General features: G+C 24.3%; 1 protein-coding gene across 2 annotated transcripts in view; it reads right to left on the bottom strand.

Moving 5' to 3' along the window:
* LOC117180329 (probable ATP-dependent RNA helicase DDX23) overlaps window positions 1-11,750 on the bottom strand; it is a 56,333-nt gene extending 44,583 nt beyond the window's left edge. The window contains exons 1-3 of one of the 2 annotated variants that reach the window (XM_033372801.1): window positions 11,195-11,750; window positions 4,634-5,058; window positions 945-1,280 (exon numbers count right to left, since the gene is read on the bottom strand). In XM_033372801.1, the coding sequence (XP_033228692.1) occupies window positions 945-1,280; window positions 4,634-5,058; window positions 11,195-11,335 (902 nt within the window). In that variant the 5' untranslated portion in view covers window positions 11,336-11,750. The remainder of the gene's footprint in view (window positions 1-944; window positions 1,281-4,633; window positions 5,059-11,194) is intronic. The other variant, XM_033372877.1, reaches the window with a different exon arrangement.
* Between the last annotated feature and the right edge of the window lie 4,129 nt (window positions 11,751-15,879).

Genomic DNA, 15,879 nt, shown 5'->3' with positions numbered 1-15,879 from the left:
CTGGATCAATCTGAAAAATCTCTATCCCTTCCACACACTACTCCTTTCCCCTGCCGAGTGAGTCACGCCTACCCCGAAAGGGAAATGGCTTAATAGTGTAATTATGCATTAACCCCCTCCCACCTCTTTTTAAATTCTTCTAATTTAAATCAACTGAATATATTCAATCTTATATTCTCAAGCTTTGGCGCGCCTTTTCATCAGAGGTTTATTAATATTTGTCACCTCTGCAATTTACGACTTTTCATAACAGTCAGTCTTGTATCGTCCGTCTGTAAACATCGTTTCAATTATGTGACATTTTTCATAAATTATTGGAGCCTCTCCAATATCTTTGAGGCTTCAATCAATAGAAATTTTATTCTGTTAAAAATTTTGTTTTTTAATTTTTCAAATGACGCTGTTGTTTTTTTTATAAAATATGACTTTGTTTTTTGACTCAAGTATGTTTCAATATAATAATTTTTTTATCTTGTTCAAACCGATATCCTTTTTACGACACTAATTATTAAAACGTTTACGTTCATACAATGTTTTATTAAATTATAGATTAGTATATCCACTGTTGATAAAGACCCGCAGTGTTGGTCGAAACGTTGAGGATTTTTTAAAAAGAAATAAATATGTTATTTCGGATGCTTTTATTTTGACTTTATCATTGACCGTAAGACCGAATATTTGCTGAATTTAGCTGAAATAATGATTGAAAATTAAAACGGTCGAAGAAAGGAAAAACATTTTTGGATCTGCTGTATCTACAATTGTTTTGTATATTTGTTTCAGTATTTTGTGAAAAAAATGTCAGGTTTTTCATATTGTTAAGGTTTGTCAACAGTATCAAAATTTGGACAAAAGAAGCTTTTAAAAAACGAGGAAATTACATTTTAGAATTTATTTTAAAGTCTAAAAACTTTGAATATAAATTAAATTGATAATAAACTTACTTTTCCTGCTCCTTTTCGGCCTCAGTTCTTCTTTTTTCAAGAAGTTCTCCATAAAATTTGCTCTGGTCCCTTTTCTGTGCCTTGATATCAATTCCCGCGAGGTTTCCTCTCCCGTAAAATTGAACCTGGTGCCGTTCTCTATAAATCGCATTATAATCAACGGACGTGTCTTCCGAAGTGTCCCAATCAAAAACGAATTTTCGATCATTCAGTCTTCTAACTCTTCGCTTCTTTTTCACCAGACCGAGATATCTTTCTTTTATCGCTTCCACTTCCTTTTCTTTGTCCTTATCCTTCATTTCCTCTTCCCTCGATCTCTGATTTTCTCTTCTCCTGCTTTAAATAAAATTATATTTTGAAACATTTCGAACGCTACTACCCGAAATTTCTTGAATTTAGTGAAAAAAGCCATTAATTTTTTTTATTACAAAAAAAAGATTTATAAATCCCCTAGGCCATTTTGGGTCTGAAAATTAATTTTCTTACTTTTAGATTCTCGGAAAAGTGGAAAACATGCCATTTTTAAATTAAAATATAAAGTTACTATTTATATGAAATTATTGTATTTCATAGTATCTAATATCTAAAGAATAGAAAAGCATGGAGAATATCTTTGATATTCAACTAGTAAAGTTCAAAATAAATGTTTAGCAAAGTAGAGTTGAATTTTTCTCCAAGAACATTAATTTTCTACCAAAAAAGATTACTTTTTAACAAAATACGTGAATATTTAGCAAATAGTTTCATTTTCAACTAAAAAAGATAATTTTTCAACCAGAAATGGTTTAAATTTTCAGCAGAAAAATATTTTTTTAACAAAAAGGAAAAACATCGAGAATTTTCAATCAAAGAAATAATTGTTAAAAAAAGGTGAATTTTCAATTAAAAAAATGTATTTGAATTTTTAACTTGATAAAAATAATTTTTAACAAAACTGAAATAATTACATTTTTAGATTAAAAATCAAAATTTGGACAAATTTTTTAAAATAAATGAGTTAAATTTGCAGTCAAATATGCCATTTATTTTCAGCAATATTCCAAGAAAACAGATGAATTTTCAACTAAAGAAGATAGATTTCCAAACATCAATTTTGTGCAAGAAAGATGAATTTTCAATCAAATAGTTCACTGTTCAGCTAAAAAAGGTCAATTTTCAAAAAAAAAAAAAAAAAAATGGGACGGTTAAATTTTCAATAAGAAAAATTAATTTTTAACTACAAAAAAAATTCAACAAAGTAGTAAAATTTTCAACCAAAGAAATTAATTTTGAATCAATTAGTTGAACCTTTTATTCAAATTTTCTATTTGTTTTAACTAAAATTAAAAAAAAAATGTTTTTTCGAACTTTTAATTTAACTAAAATTTTCTGCCAAAATAATATTGAATTTTCAACCAAGTTAAAAAATTTGCAATAAAAAAGAGAAATTATCTGCCAAACAGTTGAATTTTTAAAAAAAAATCAATTTTTTCAGTAAAAATCATTAATTTTCAATTGAAATTTTGTTTTCAAACAAAAAAAACAGTTAAATTGTCAAGTTGAATTTTCATCTAAAAGGATTACTATTATAGCCATAACAGGAATAGTTACATTTTCAGATAAAAAAATAATTTCCGAAAAAAATGTTTATGAATCTTCAATCAACAAAATTATTATTTTTTTAAATATGTAGTTCTATTTTCAACTAAGGGCTTAAATTTTCAACCGAAAAAGATAATTTATAAACCAAATAGTTAAATTTTTAACCAAAAAATTAAAATTATCCTCCAACAAAAAATTTTCAGCAAAACAGTTAAATTCCCAACCAAAGAAATTAATTTTTACACAAAAAGACGAATCATCAATTTAAAAATGAATTTTAAACAATGCAGTTGAATTTTTAACTAAAAAAGATAAATTTTTAAGCAAAAAATAGAATAGATACATTTTCAGATAATAAATTATTTTGTTAAACAGTTTGTGATTGTCTATTTATGTAAAATGGTCTAACTTTCAACCAAGTTATTTTATTTCAAACGTAAAATATGAATTTTCAACTAAAATGATAAATATTAAACTGGAATACTTGAATTTTTAACTGAGAACAAGAATTTTTAAACAAGAAGATTAACTTGCAAAGAAAAATTCAACTTTCTACAATAACAAAAATATATTTTTAACCAATTATGTGAATTTTCAATGAAGTGTTTAAATTTTCAATTAAAGAAGACAAATTTTTATCCAAATTGCTGAATTTTGAACAAAAAAATATCAACTTTAAACCAAATATAGACATAATTGAATTTCATACCAAAAAGATGAATTTTCATCTATAGAGAAGAATTTTCAACAAAAAACGCGAATGTTTAACAACAACAACAAAAAGAAACGAATTTTCAACAACATAATGTAATTTTTTACTGGAAAAGATAAATTTTTTGTTTAAAAAATTGATTTTCAACAGAATAGTTACATTTTCAATCAGAGATGAATTTTCAATTAAAATAATGAATCCTCAAACAAATAAAGAATAAAAATAAATCATTTTCTACAAGAAAATCGATTTTTTGCTGAATATATAGATTTTCGAAGAAATAGTTGAATTTTCAAATAAAAAAGACAAATTTTCATCCAAATTGTTGAATTTTGAACAACAAACGATCAATTTTCAACCAAAAATATAATTCTTAAATTTTCTGTTGAAAATCTAGTTTTTAATAAAACAAAAAGAAACGGATTTTCAGCAAAATAGTAATTTTTTTACTGAAAAAGCAAATTTTTTTGTTTAAAAATTAAATTTCAACATAATAGTTACATTTTGAATCAAAGATGAATTTTCAATTAAAATTACGAATCCTCAAATAAATAAATAATAAAAATAAATATAATTCTTAAATTTTCTTTTAAAAATCTAATAAAAAAAAGAAACGGATTTTCAATAACATAGTACAATTTTCTACTGGAAAAGTTAAATTTTTTTGTTTAAAAAATGGATTTTCAACATATAGTTACATTTTCAATGAGAGATGAATTTTCAATTGGAATGATGAATTATCAAACAAATAAATAATAAAAATAAATAATTTTCTACAAGAAAATCGATTTTTTGGAGAATATGTAGATTTTCGAAGAAATAGTTGAATTTTCAATTAAAAAATACTAATTTCTAACAATGAAAAAATAAATGCAAAAAATGAAAATAAATTATATTTTTATTATTCAAATTTAGAATTTTGAACAAAAAAATATGAATTTTCAATCAGGAATGGACATTCAAATTTTCAGTTAGAAAAATTTAATTTCAACCAAACTGATAAATTTCACATAATCACACAATAAATTTTCACATTATACACCAAATAGTTGAATTTTGATCCAAATGAGTCACATTTTTAACCAGAGATATTTGAAATATCATCAATGTGATTATCAAACTTGAATCAGCGAAAAAAAAAACTTCACAGAGGCAAAAATTGAAAAAGATTTTTCTTATAACGAAAAATAATAAGCATTCAATAATAAATTACGATATAATAATGAAAGTAAACTGAGATAATTTGAAAAATAATGAAAACTTGAATTTTTATTCGATCAGAAGTAAATATCCGGGTTTTTAAAATTAAATTATTGAATATTTTGAAGATTATCAAATATAATTACTAAAAAAAAGTACCTAAACATTTGAGAATTGAAAATTCAATTATACTCACCTCTCGCGATCATCCCAGTCTCTCTCTTTTCCAGGAGTAGATACTTCCCCATGATTCAAAATTTTCCTTTCCTCTTCCTGTTTTTTTCTCATCGCTTCAACTTCCTCCTGTCTTTTCTGCAAAGCCAAAGCCGCTCTTTCGGCTTTCGTCAAAAATTTTGGCTTCGATCTCGCTTCCTCCTCTGCTTTCTTCTTCGCCAGCAACTCTTCCAAACTCAGAGGTTCTTTTTTCGCTGGAGGTTTCACCTTTTCTTCCTTTTCATTCTCGTCTTCATTTTTTGAATCCTTTTTTACTTCATCATCCACAGGAAAAATTGGACTTGGTTTCCTCTTTTTTTCATCCTTCGATTTTTCCTTGCCGTCTTTACGCTCTCGAGATCTTTCCCGTTCTCGGGATCTTTCTCGCGATCTGGAACGTTTGCGATCCTGCAATTTTAAAAGTTCAAAAGGGGGGTGCTTCCATTCACTTTCCAATGCAAAAAATGTGTCATGAGAGTTGAAAACGGCCGTGCGGCGACGCTAGTAGTAACTTTGTTCTACAAAACCATGCCGTACCATAGGAAAAACGCATCAAAATTACAAAATAAATATGAAAAAACCTTTAAAATCATTCTTTTCTTCCCGAAACAAACAAACAAAATTGCATGGTTATTCAGAACTTGTAAAGAATGATTTAAAAGTAAATAACAAATACACAAATGAATAATAGCCACAAGATCTTTAATTAACAAAAAATAAAATCCCGAATTTAAAAATATCCGAAACTAAAATTCACCGACTTAAAAACCGCCTTGTAAAATAAACGAATTATTAAATTCTCACAAAGATTTCAATTCTCGAAATTTAGAATTGCTGAATATAGTTCATTGATTATTAATTTATGAGCTATTTATGAAATTATAAATAATGCAAAAAAGGTAATTTTTATTATTTAATAATTTATTAATTATTTACGGTAAATTTTAAATTTCGTCAAACTTAAATTTCAGGAATAGAAATATTTATGGGAATTTAACAGTTCATTTATTTTATAATTCGGCAATTTTCTTTATTGCTAATTTATGATTTTGTTATTAATTTTTTCGTTGTTTTGTGTTAGTCCCGTATATGCAAACACCTTTAAATATAATGAAGAAGAACTAATTTTTTTATATTGCCATTTTTAAATATAATGCTAATATATAATAAATATAATTCTTATATTCATAGATGATGATAATTCCTAAAATATTGTTTTCTATTACAATAAGACAACGAACTCTCAAATGTGATATTTTTTAAATGAATTAGAATTTCTAACGAAGCTAAAACATTTTAAAATTCGTGTGTCACTATTAAAGAAAGACCATGAACGAATGTTTTTTTTATCTTTGACAACACTGAAATTAATCGAAAATTATTTTTCGAAATGCTATAATAAATCCATGTTGAAACTAAATTCTGAAAATTGAGAACAAGAAAATAAGTATTATCACCTTGTTTTTAAATTTATGTAAATATAATTTTCATAAGATTCTTGAGAAAATTTTTAAATATTTCAGGCTTGTCAGAAAAGAATCTAGAAAATATTAAAGAATTTTTTTTATAATATAAGATTTAACGAAATATTATAAAAAATTCTAGTCCTTTTAAAAGATGTTTAGAACTTTTAGAAGTTGGGAAAGAATCAAGAAATATTTGATAGATTTTCGAAAATGTTTCCGAGTTTTCAAAAATTTTTAAACTATTTAAAACGTTTTAACTTCCTAAAAATATTTTTAACTGGCAAGAATTTTTCTTATAATTTTCAAATATCATTCCAAATTTTTAAAAATTACCTCACAATCTTCTAAATTTTCCCAGCAAATTTAAGAAAATTTGTTTATTCTCTTGAAAACTTTCGAAATTCTTTTAAATTCTAACAAATATTTTTTGAATTTACCCGATTTTTGTTCGTTTTTATTTTGCAATCTTAGCAAATTGAAACTTTTTGCTTTAAGATCTTCTAAACTATTTTTAGCAATTTTAGGAAATCGTTTGTTATGTCTAAAAACTTTTTTTAATTTTCTCTTGAAGTTCATTTTTTGAAAATAAAAAATTATTTTAAATTTGCACACGAATATAAGAAAAATTATTTTTTTGTTAATCTTGTCAGACCTTCTAAACCTTCAAATTTCTAAAAATTATTTAAATTTTTTCTGCATTTTTTATTTAATCTGCAGAATTAAAAACATTGCTTTAAATTCTTTCCGATTATTCTTTGACTATTTTTGAAATCTGCTAAAATCTTTTTAAATAATTTTTTCAAATTAATTTTTCGAAATAAAAAATTATTGTATTTTTTCTTAGGAACCTGAAAAAGGTCTTTCATTTTTGTGAAACTTTACAAAATTCTTAAAAAATAATTACAAGTTTTAATTATGTTTGAATCGTTTCAAAACTTTTGAATATCTCTTAAGGGCATATGATACTTAGAAAATTGTCGACTTTACCAGTTTTAGGTTCCTCGCCTTTTTTTCTAGAATAATAAATATTTTGTCTTAAAACTTTGGGAAATGATAGCCAACACGCTAACGGACGTTCCCACACACTTTTTTGTGGGTTAATTCAAAAAGGTTTTAATTTAGCAAAATGTGATTAATTTGCATAGCGCTTAGGAAATAGCAAAAAAAAAAAAAAAAATAGCAAAAAAGATCTCTTTTAGAAGGCTGTATTTATATGCGTCTTCATATTCTGAATTGTTTTCTTAATTAAGTATAGTCAAAGATTAAGTTTCTCAAAGCTCTGTAGGCTTTGAGGTACACATTCTCATCGTGACACTCGCGCTACGCGCTCGATTTCCGACAGACTTTTGTAAACAGGTTTTGTTGGATTTTTTTTTTATCGAAACTTTCGTCGTTTTTCCACACATTTTTTTTTATTTTACTTTTTTCACGAATAAAACAAAAAGTACGCGTCCTATCAAAAAGTGATTTTTAACGAAATTGTAGATCTTTTTTGGGAGAAGAATTTTTGTTAAATCATCTTTTTTTGTATCCTACATAGTTTGTCCACAAAATGGAATTTTTTATTTTCCATTATTTTTTGTGCAATCAAAATTTGAATTTTCGATTGCGCTCACTTTTTGAATTTTTATCAAAAATGGCTTGTTAACGAACTCGTCCTTTCTTTTAGGACCTAGAAAAAGTGTGCCAAAGATGGATTTGATTCGTTTATTTTTTCGAGAGTTATCGTGTTTACGGACGGACGGACGGACAGACAGACGCCATCGTGAGAACCTAATTTTTGGATTCAGGGGGTTTTGAAACGTGGAGATCCGTTGAAAAAGTGTGATGTCAAATTTCCGACAATTCTAATACTTTCTCAATCATAAATGATGAGAATGTAAAAAGTTTAACAATAAGAATAGTAAAATTGTCATTGAATAAAACTAATTTTCTACCAAAGAAAAAAAATTATTTTCAACAAAATATCTCTTTTTGCAAACAAGGAGATGAATATTCAATTGAAATTGTCAATCTTGAACCAAATAAATTAACTTTTAATGAAAGAATTCAACTTTAAACCACGTAATTAAATTTGTATTCCAAAACAGATTCTGAACAACATATTTTGTATTTGATATTTGAACTGAAAATATTTTAATTAAAAAAAAAAATAGTTTCATTCAACTAAAAAAAAACAACGTTTTAACATCAGTTGAATTTTTAACTAATGAAGATTTTTTAATCAAGAAAAAAAATGGCTAAAAATGGTTAAATTTATAAGCGAAAAAAAATTTTAACAAATAAAGATGACTTTTCTGCCAAAAAGAACAAGTTTTTAACAAAAAATAATCCATTCTTAGTTTAAAATATAACTGTTAAATTTTAAGTTAAAAAAATTAATTTGAAACGAAAAAAAAGAGTTTTTAACTAGGTTAAAAATGAAATAATTTAGCATATTAGCGATGAAATTTCTGAAATTTTATAGATTTTAAAAGTTAGAAAGTTTCAACACCAAAAATTTTGATAATAATTTTCAGAGACTATAGAGATTCTTTTAATTTAAAATTAAGTAGATATCTAAAAGAAACACTTTTTTCTCTACTATTTCAACTGAAAAATCTGGAAATAATATGTGAAGTTTTCTTCAAGCTTTTAAAATAAAAAGGTTTACACTTATTTTAAGGTTTAAGTGAAAAGGGAATAATTATTGTACTGAAAAGGGTATGAATTTTTAACTAAGAATCTGAAATGATAAATATTTGCAACCAAAATGATTAATTTTCAACTAAAGTTGGAAAAGTTAGGTTTTTAGGTAAAAAAAAATAATTTTCAAAAAAATAGTTGAGTTTTTAACCAAAGAGAAGAACTTTTAATAAAGGAGTTTAAGATTCAGCCAAGTAATTTTATTTTTAACCAAAAAGATAAATTTTTAACAGAACTGATTCAATTTTAATCAAGCAGTTGAATTTTTAACTAAAAAAGATCAATTTGCAACCAAAAGTGGAATAGTTAAATTTCCAATTTAAAAAATTAATGTTCCATCAACGAAGAGCATGGATTTTCAACTAAAATTAGGATTTTTTAAAACTAAAATGGTGAATCTTTAACTGAAATAGTTGAATTTTCAACCAAAAAGATATGTTTACATATAAGAAGATTAACTTCTACAAAAAATGACGAATTTTCAATTAATATTCAATTAATATAGTTACATTTTTTACTAAAAAAAGATAAATTATCAACCATAACTTAAACCGTTAAATTTTAAATTTAAAAATGTAATATTTAACGAAACAGATTAATTTAAATTCAAGTTATGGAATATTCAATTGGAATAAGTTAAATTTCCAGGTAAAAAATTACTGGTTTAAAATTGAATTTAAAACCAGAAAGATGAATTTTTAATTAAAATGATGAATTTTTAACTACAATAATTGAGTTCTTGACGAAAAAGATTCATTTTCAATCAAGAAGCCTTATTTGTACAAAAAAAAATAATTTCCAACTCAAAAAGATAATTTTTCACCAAAAATTGAATACAAATATTTTTAGTTAAAAAATGAATATTCAACCACACAGATTAATTTAAAAATAAAATAATGGAATATATAACTTGTAAAATAGTTAAATTTTTAGTTTAAAAAATATCTTTTTACCCAACGAAAAAACAAGTTCTTAATCAAATAACTCATTTTGCAAAAAAAAGGAATGAATTTTCAATTAAAATTAAGAATCTTTAACCAAAACGATTAATTTTTAACAAAATAGTTTAACTTTCAACCAACTAATTTTATTTCAAACCTAAAAGATGAATTTTTAATTGAAAATAGAAAAGTTAAATTTTTTTATTCAGGCCACGAGAATTTATTTTTGAAAAACTAAATTTTTTAATTTTTCTCTCAAATGAAGAAAAGTATCATAATAGAGTAAGAGCTATTTTTCAAGCATTTTAAAATACACGTTTTTTTTTGCATTTTATCAAATGTGTCGTTCGTTAATTTTCAAGATTTTCAAGCTAAATATATTACAAATTAACTGATTACGTTTTTTTATAAACTGAACACTTCTTAAATAAAAAGTTACATTATTTTAAATTTAAATAGTTTAAAAAGCTTCAAAATTTTGTTTCAAAATCTTAAAATATCAACACGTTGCTTTACATTTATTTAAAAGTTTAAATTATTTTTAAAATTTTGTCAGAACTTCCAAACATTTTTTTAAATCATTTGAATTCTTCCTCAAGAAATTTTTTTAATCCTGCGAAATTCAAAATATATCCTTAACATTTTCCAGACTCATTTTCGACACCTTTTTAAATCTTATTAAATAATCTTTTAAAATTAATTTTTCAAAATGAAAAGTCATTTTCAATTTTTCTAGGAATATTAAGAATTTTTTTAATTCTTTTAAAGATTTTCATACTTAAATATATTTTTAATTAAAAAAAATAACATTTGTAACGTACAAAGTTTAGTTTTTGTTGTTGTTTAGTTTTGGATATTTAAATTATGATTACTGATTTTACACGAAAAATCAAATATTTTTAAGTATTAAGCAATTGCTATTTTTCTTAATTTAAAAAATTTCATATTTTAGATGTTCAAATTAGACTAAACCAATATTTTAAATTTAATAAAGGATTTTAATTATGAATACAATATTTTGAAGTTATTTTAAAATGGGAAAGAGTTTTTAAAGTTTAAATCGTGGGCCTAAAATTGTTTAACTAATAAGACTTTCAAATTAAACAGTTCAGTTTTTTAAATTAAAGTCTGAAAATTCTTAAATTTTTAACTGATTCCGAATCGTCTAGTAACTTCAATTATTATTCACTTGTTAATCCTCAATGTATAGATCAATATTAAAAATCATTATAATTTGTATTCAGATTTAATCAACTAAAAAGGTTTTTTTTTTAAATCCAAAATAGTTGATTTCAAAGGCTTTTAATTTATAATTCTTTAAAACTGCATTTTAAAATTAATTAAACGGAAACTGTAATTTCCGAAATGTTTAAAAATACTGATTAAACGGTAAATTTGAAATTAATTTCAAAAATAATAAATGCAAATTTAATCAAAACAATAAATTATTACCTTTTTTCTCTCTTTTGAGCGACTTTTCGATCTTTTTCGTTCCCTTCGTTCTCTGTCTCTCGTTCTATCCCTGTCTCTTTCCCTATCCCTCTCTTTTTCCCTCGATCTGCTTCTTTTTCCGGATTTTTTATCGTGATTCATTTTCAAATATTGAGAATTACAAAAACTTCTTAAACTTTTTCAAACACAAGAAAAAAAAACACAAAATTTAAGAAAAAGTGAGGTTATGCCACCTCTATAAACTTCATAAATTGTAAAACCATTTCGAAAATCGAAAAGTTTCCGAAAAAATAACTAAACTTTTAACCGAAATTAAGTCAGGATATGAAAAATAATGAAATTGATTCTAGATAATTCAAACGAACAGAAAAACCGCTGACATTGTAAAACATAACAAACGTTTTTTAACGTTTCGTAACCTCGGGATATTGATGCGTCTTAAGTTTCAAAACAGACAGAAGACTCCAAAATACCACTATCTTATTTTTTTTTGAGTCAAAAATTAGAAGACTGAATACAATTTCTAAAAAGATCACAAAATTCCCGAAAGTTCCAGTTTCTTCTTGTTAACTTGTTTATCTAATTAGTTCTCACAGAAAAGGTAGATGACGCTAACGTTCGGGGCGCGGCAAAATTCAAAGTGTACAAACTGTCAGCTGTGAAAAATGTAATTCAGATTTTAATTAACTCTGAATTGATCGTTTAAATTATGAAATTATATCCTATAGAAAAAAAATTTGTGGAAATTATTCTAAAAAATCTTACACTTGTGAATTATAAAAATGAATTTAGGAGTAAAAAGAATAATATTCTACAAAAAAGAAGAACTTTCAACCAAATACATGAATTTACAAGCACATGATTAGTTGAATTTTCCATTCATACAAAACAATGGATTTTTAAACCAATAATTTCGGATCAAAAAGAGGAATTTTCATCAACAAAAATTAATTTAAAAGCACAAAAAAAGACAAATGTTCAAGAACACAGTTAAATTAGCAACAAGAAATGGTATAGTTAAAAAAATTAATTTTCAACATAGAAAAATAATTTTTTAAAAAAACTTACTATCGACATATTTATGGTAACAAATGCAGTTGATTTTCATGGAAACCTAGAGGCTTGCAGGAGATTTTTGGAAAACTTTTATTTAATTTGTTCCGAAAATTTACTATCGCTATTTTTATGATTAGGAACTTAATTGTTTTTATGGAAGCCTAGATGCTTGAAGGAGATTTTTGAAAACAAAATTTCAAAAATTTTCACAACGAATTTTGCATGCATAACAAAGGCTTGAAGGAGAATTTTGGAAAAAATTGTAAAATTTTTTTCAAAACATGTACGATTGCTTTTTTTAAAATTAGGAATGTAGTTGTTTTTCATGGACGCCTAGAGACTTGCATGAGATTTTTGGAATTCTTTCAATTCTTTGAACGTTTTTTTCATGTGGCATATTTCCTTTATCAACGCAATGCCGGTTCTATTAGAAGGAATTCCATCGAAATGGTTGAAAAACCACGAGAATGAATTTTATAGCTGGCGATAATTTCGAAAGGAATTTAGATCTCATTTTGGCCACGATGACTTCGACACACACACACACACACACACACACACACACACGCGCGCACCCACTCCCACGCACATTTAATATTTTATTGAAACCTAAACCCTTGTAGAAAAACAAAAAAATTTTCTCGAAAATTTTTCTTTGAAAAATTTCCTATCGATATTTTGTTGATAACAAATGTGGTTGTATTTTTAAGCCTATACGGTTGAATTTAAAAAAAAGAATTTCTAGAAAAATTTTGTTTGAAAAATTTATTATCGAAATTTTGTTAATAACAAATGTGGTTTTTTATTGAAGTATATGCAGTTGTGGTGAAAAAACATTTTTCCCGATAATTTTTGTTTTCGTTAAATTTATAATCGATATTTTGATACTAACGACAGTGGTTAAAACAACAATTTTTTTAACATTTTTAATTGAATCATTTCCAAATCGATAGAGTTCAAGTCTTCAAATTTAGAATTGTAAACTTGGAAGTTTATTTATAAAAAATTAATAATCATAAATAAATTGAATGCGTTCAAAATTTAAATGTATGTTTTTCAATTGGACAATCTCTAAATGAAATTATTTCGGATTGAAATATAGAAAACATTTCTTAGGTTATTTTTAAATTTTCAAGGAATTTTCGGGAGATTTCAAAAGATTTTAAAGGTTTTCAAATATTTGAGGATGCTTAAAAAGACTTTAATGAATATTCAATTAATTTTTATAATTTAAAGGAATTTCAAAGAATTTGACCAATTATATCAGGGTTGTTTAAAAAACTTTAAAGTACTTTAGAAATGTTTAAAAGATGTCGAGGGTTTTCAAAAGATTTTAAAGGATTTTCATTATTTTAGAATGTTTTAATACATTCCAAGGAATTTTCAAATGATTTCAATAATTCAAAGCAATTTCAAATAATTTTAACTATTTTTTTTCAAATTTTCTGGTTGAAAGTGGAACTGCTTTTTTGAAAATTTAGTTTGTTTTTAGTTGATGATTTATCAAACTAGTTGAAAAAATTTGTTTTCTGAAAATTTAACTTTTTTGTAGAAATTTGTTTTCGTTTGAAAATGAATTTCTTTTATCTACAAGAAAATTAATCTTTTTTGTCGAAAATTTAACTATGATTAAACATTAATTTTTTTATAGAAAATTAGACTTGGTGGAAAATAAATTTCTTTTGTACAATGTTCATGTATTAGATTAAAAATGCCTTTTTTTGGTATACAGTTCAACGTTTTGGATGAAAATTTAAATTTTTGTTCAAAAATGTAACTATTTAAAAATAATGAACTAATAAAAAATTTATTAAATCTTTCAAAATTTTATATTAAATCACCGTAATTAATTGAAAATTCCTTGGAAAATTTTTAAATATTCTCAAATTTTTCAAATGCTTCAAAATCTTTTGAAATATCTAGAACTTTTTTTAAACCACCCTGCTATAATTGTTAAAATTCTTTGAAATTCCTTTAAATTATAAAAATGAATTGAAAATTCATTCAAATCTTTTTAAACATCCGCAAATATGTGAAATCCTTTAAAATCTTTTGAAATCTCCTGGAAATTCCTTGAAAATTTAAAAATACCCTAAAATATATATATATATATTTTAGGGTATTTTTGAGGGTATTATAATAATTTTATAAATAATACAAAAATCGTTTCAGAAATAGTCAACCTTTAACTCGAGTAATTTCTATTGAAACTTTAATTGAATAGTTTAACTAATCTACAAACAGTCAAATTTTTAATGTTTTAAAATTTTTCGGTTTTCTAAATTTTAGTCTGAAATAATCTAATTTAGAGATTGTCCAATTAAAAAAAATACATTTAAATTTTAAACGCTTTGAATTTTTATTGATTCCATTTTCAAAACTCTAATCTACAAACATTTCAATATTTAATGTTTTGAAACTTTTCACCTTTTTAAAGTTCAATCTGAAGCTTTATAAAATTTCAAGAGATTTCAAAAGATTTTTAAGTATTTTAAATATTTGAGGTGGTTTAAAAGATGTCAAGGAATTTTCAATTTATTTTTATAATTTATAGAAATTTCAAAGAAATAACAAACTTTTAGAAGGCTTATTTTTTAAAATTCCAAAGTAATTTAGAAATCCTAAAAAAAATTCTAGGGATTTCAAAATATTTTGAAGGATTTGAAAATTTTTAAAGTTTCCAAGGAATTTTTATTGATTGCAGTAATTTAATATGATATTTTGAAGGATTTGAAATATTTCAGAGAATTTTCAAAATTTCAAGGAATTTTCAAGAGCTTAAAAAAATTTCAACAGATTTTTAAGGATTTTTAATATTTGAGGATGTTTTAAAAGATGTCAAGGAATTTTCATCCTATTTTTCTAATTTTAAGGAATTTCAAAGAATTTTAAACAAAGTAGTTTAAAAATCTTTGAAAAAAGGTCAAGGTATCTCAAAATATTTTGAAGGTATTGTAATATTTGAGAGCATTTTAAAAATTTTCAAAGATTTCTTAATTGATCACAGTAATTTAATATGAGATTTTAAAGGATTTGAAATATTTCAGGGTATTTTTAAAATTTTAAGGAATTTTGAAGAGCTTTAAAAAATTCAAGAGATTTCAACAGATTTTTAACGATTTTGAATATTTGAGGATGTTTAAAAAGATTTCACTGAATTTTTAATCCATTTTTATAAATTAAAGGAGTTTTAATAATTATAGCAGGGTTGTTTAATAAAACTCCAAATTACGTTAAAAAGCTTTAAAAGATATCAAGATTTTTCAAAAGATTTGGAAGGTTTCGAAATATTTGAGTCTTTTAAAAGGTTCCGCAGAATTTTCAATTGATTACAGTAATTTAATATGAGATTTTAAAGGATTTGCTACATCTCAGGATATTTTACTAGATTCCAAGGAATTTTCAATTGATTTCAATAGTTTAGTATGGGATTTTAAAGGATTTAAAATATTTTGGGAAACTCAATTGAGAAAGTCTGTGTCACTGAGGTTAGGGATATAATTAAGAACTTGAAAAACAGTAAGGCTGAGACGTCACAGACGATTGGAAAAAAGCAATTATCGTACCAATATACAAGAGAAAGGGAGATAAAAGCGAGTGCAATAATTACAGAGGGATTAGCTTATTAA

Source organism: Belonocnema kinseyi, chromosome 1 (genome assembly GCF_010883055.1).
Source record: "Belonocnema kinseyi isolate 2016_QV_RU_SX_M_011 chromosome 1, B_treatae_v1, whole genome shotgun sequence".
In the NCBI taxonomy this organism is placed as follows: Eukaryota; Metazoa; Arthropoda; class Insecta; order Hymenoptera; family Cynipidae; genus Belonocnema; species Belonocnema kinseyi.
This window is presented reverse-complemented; position numbering and strand designations above follow the sequence as displayed.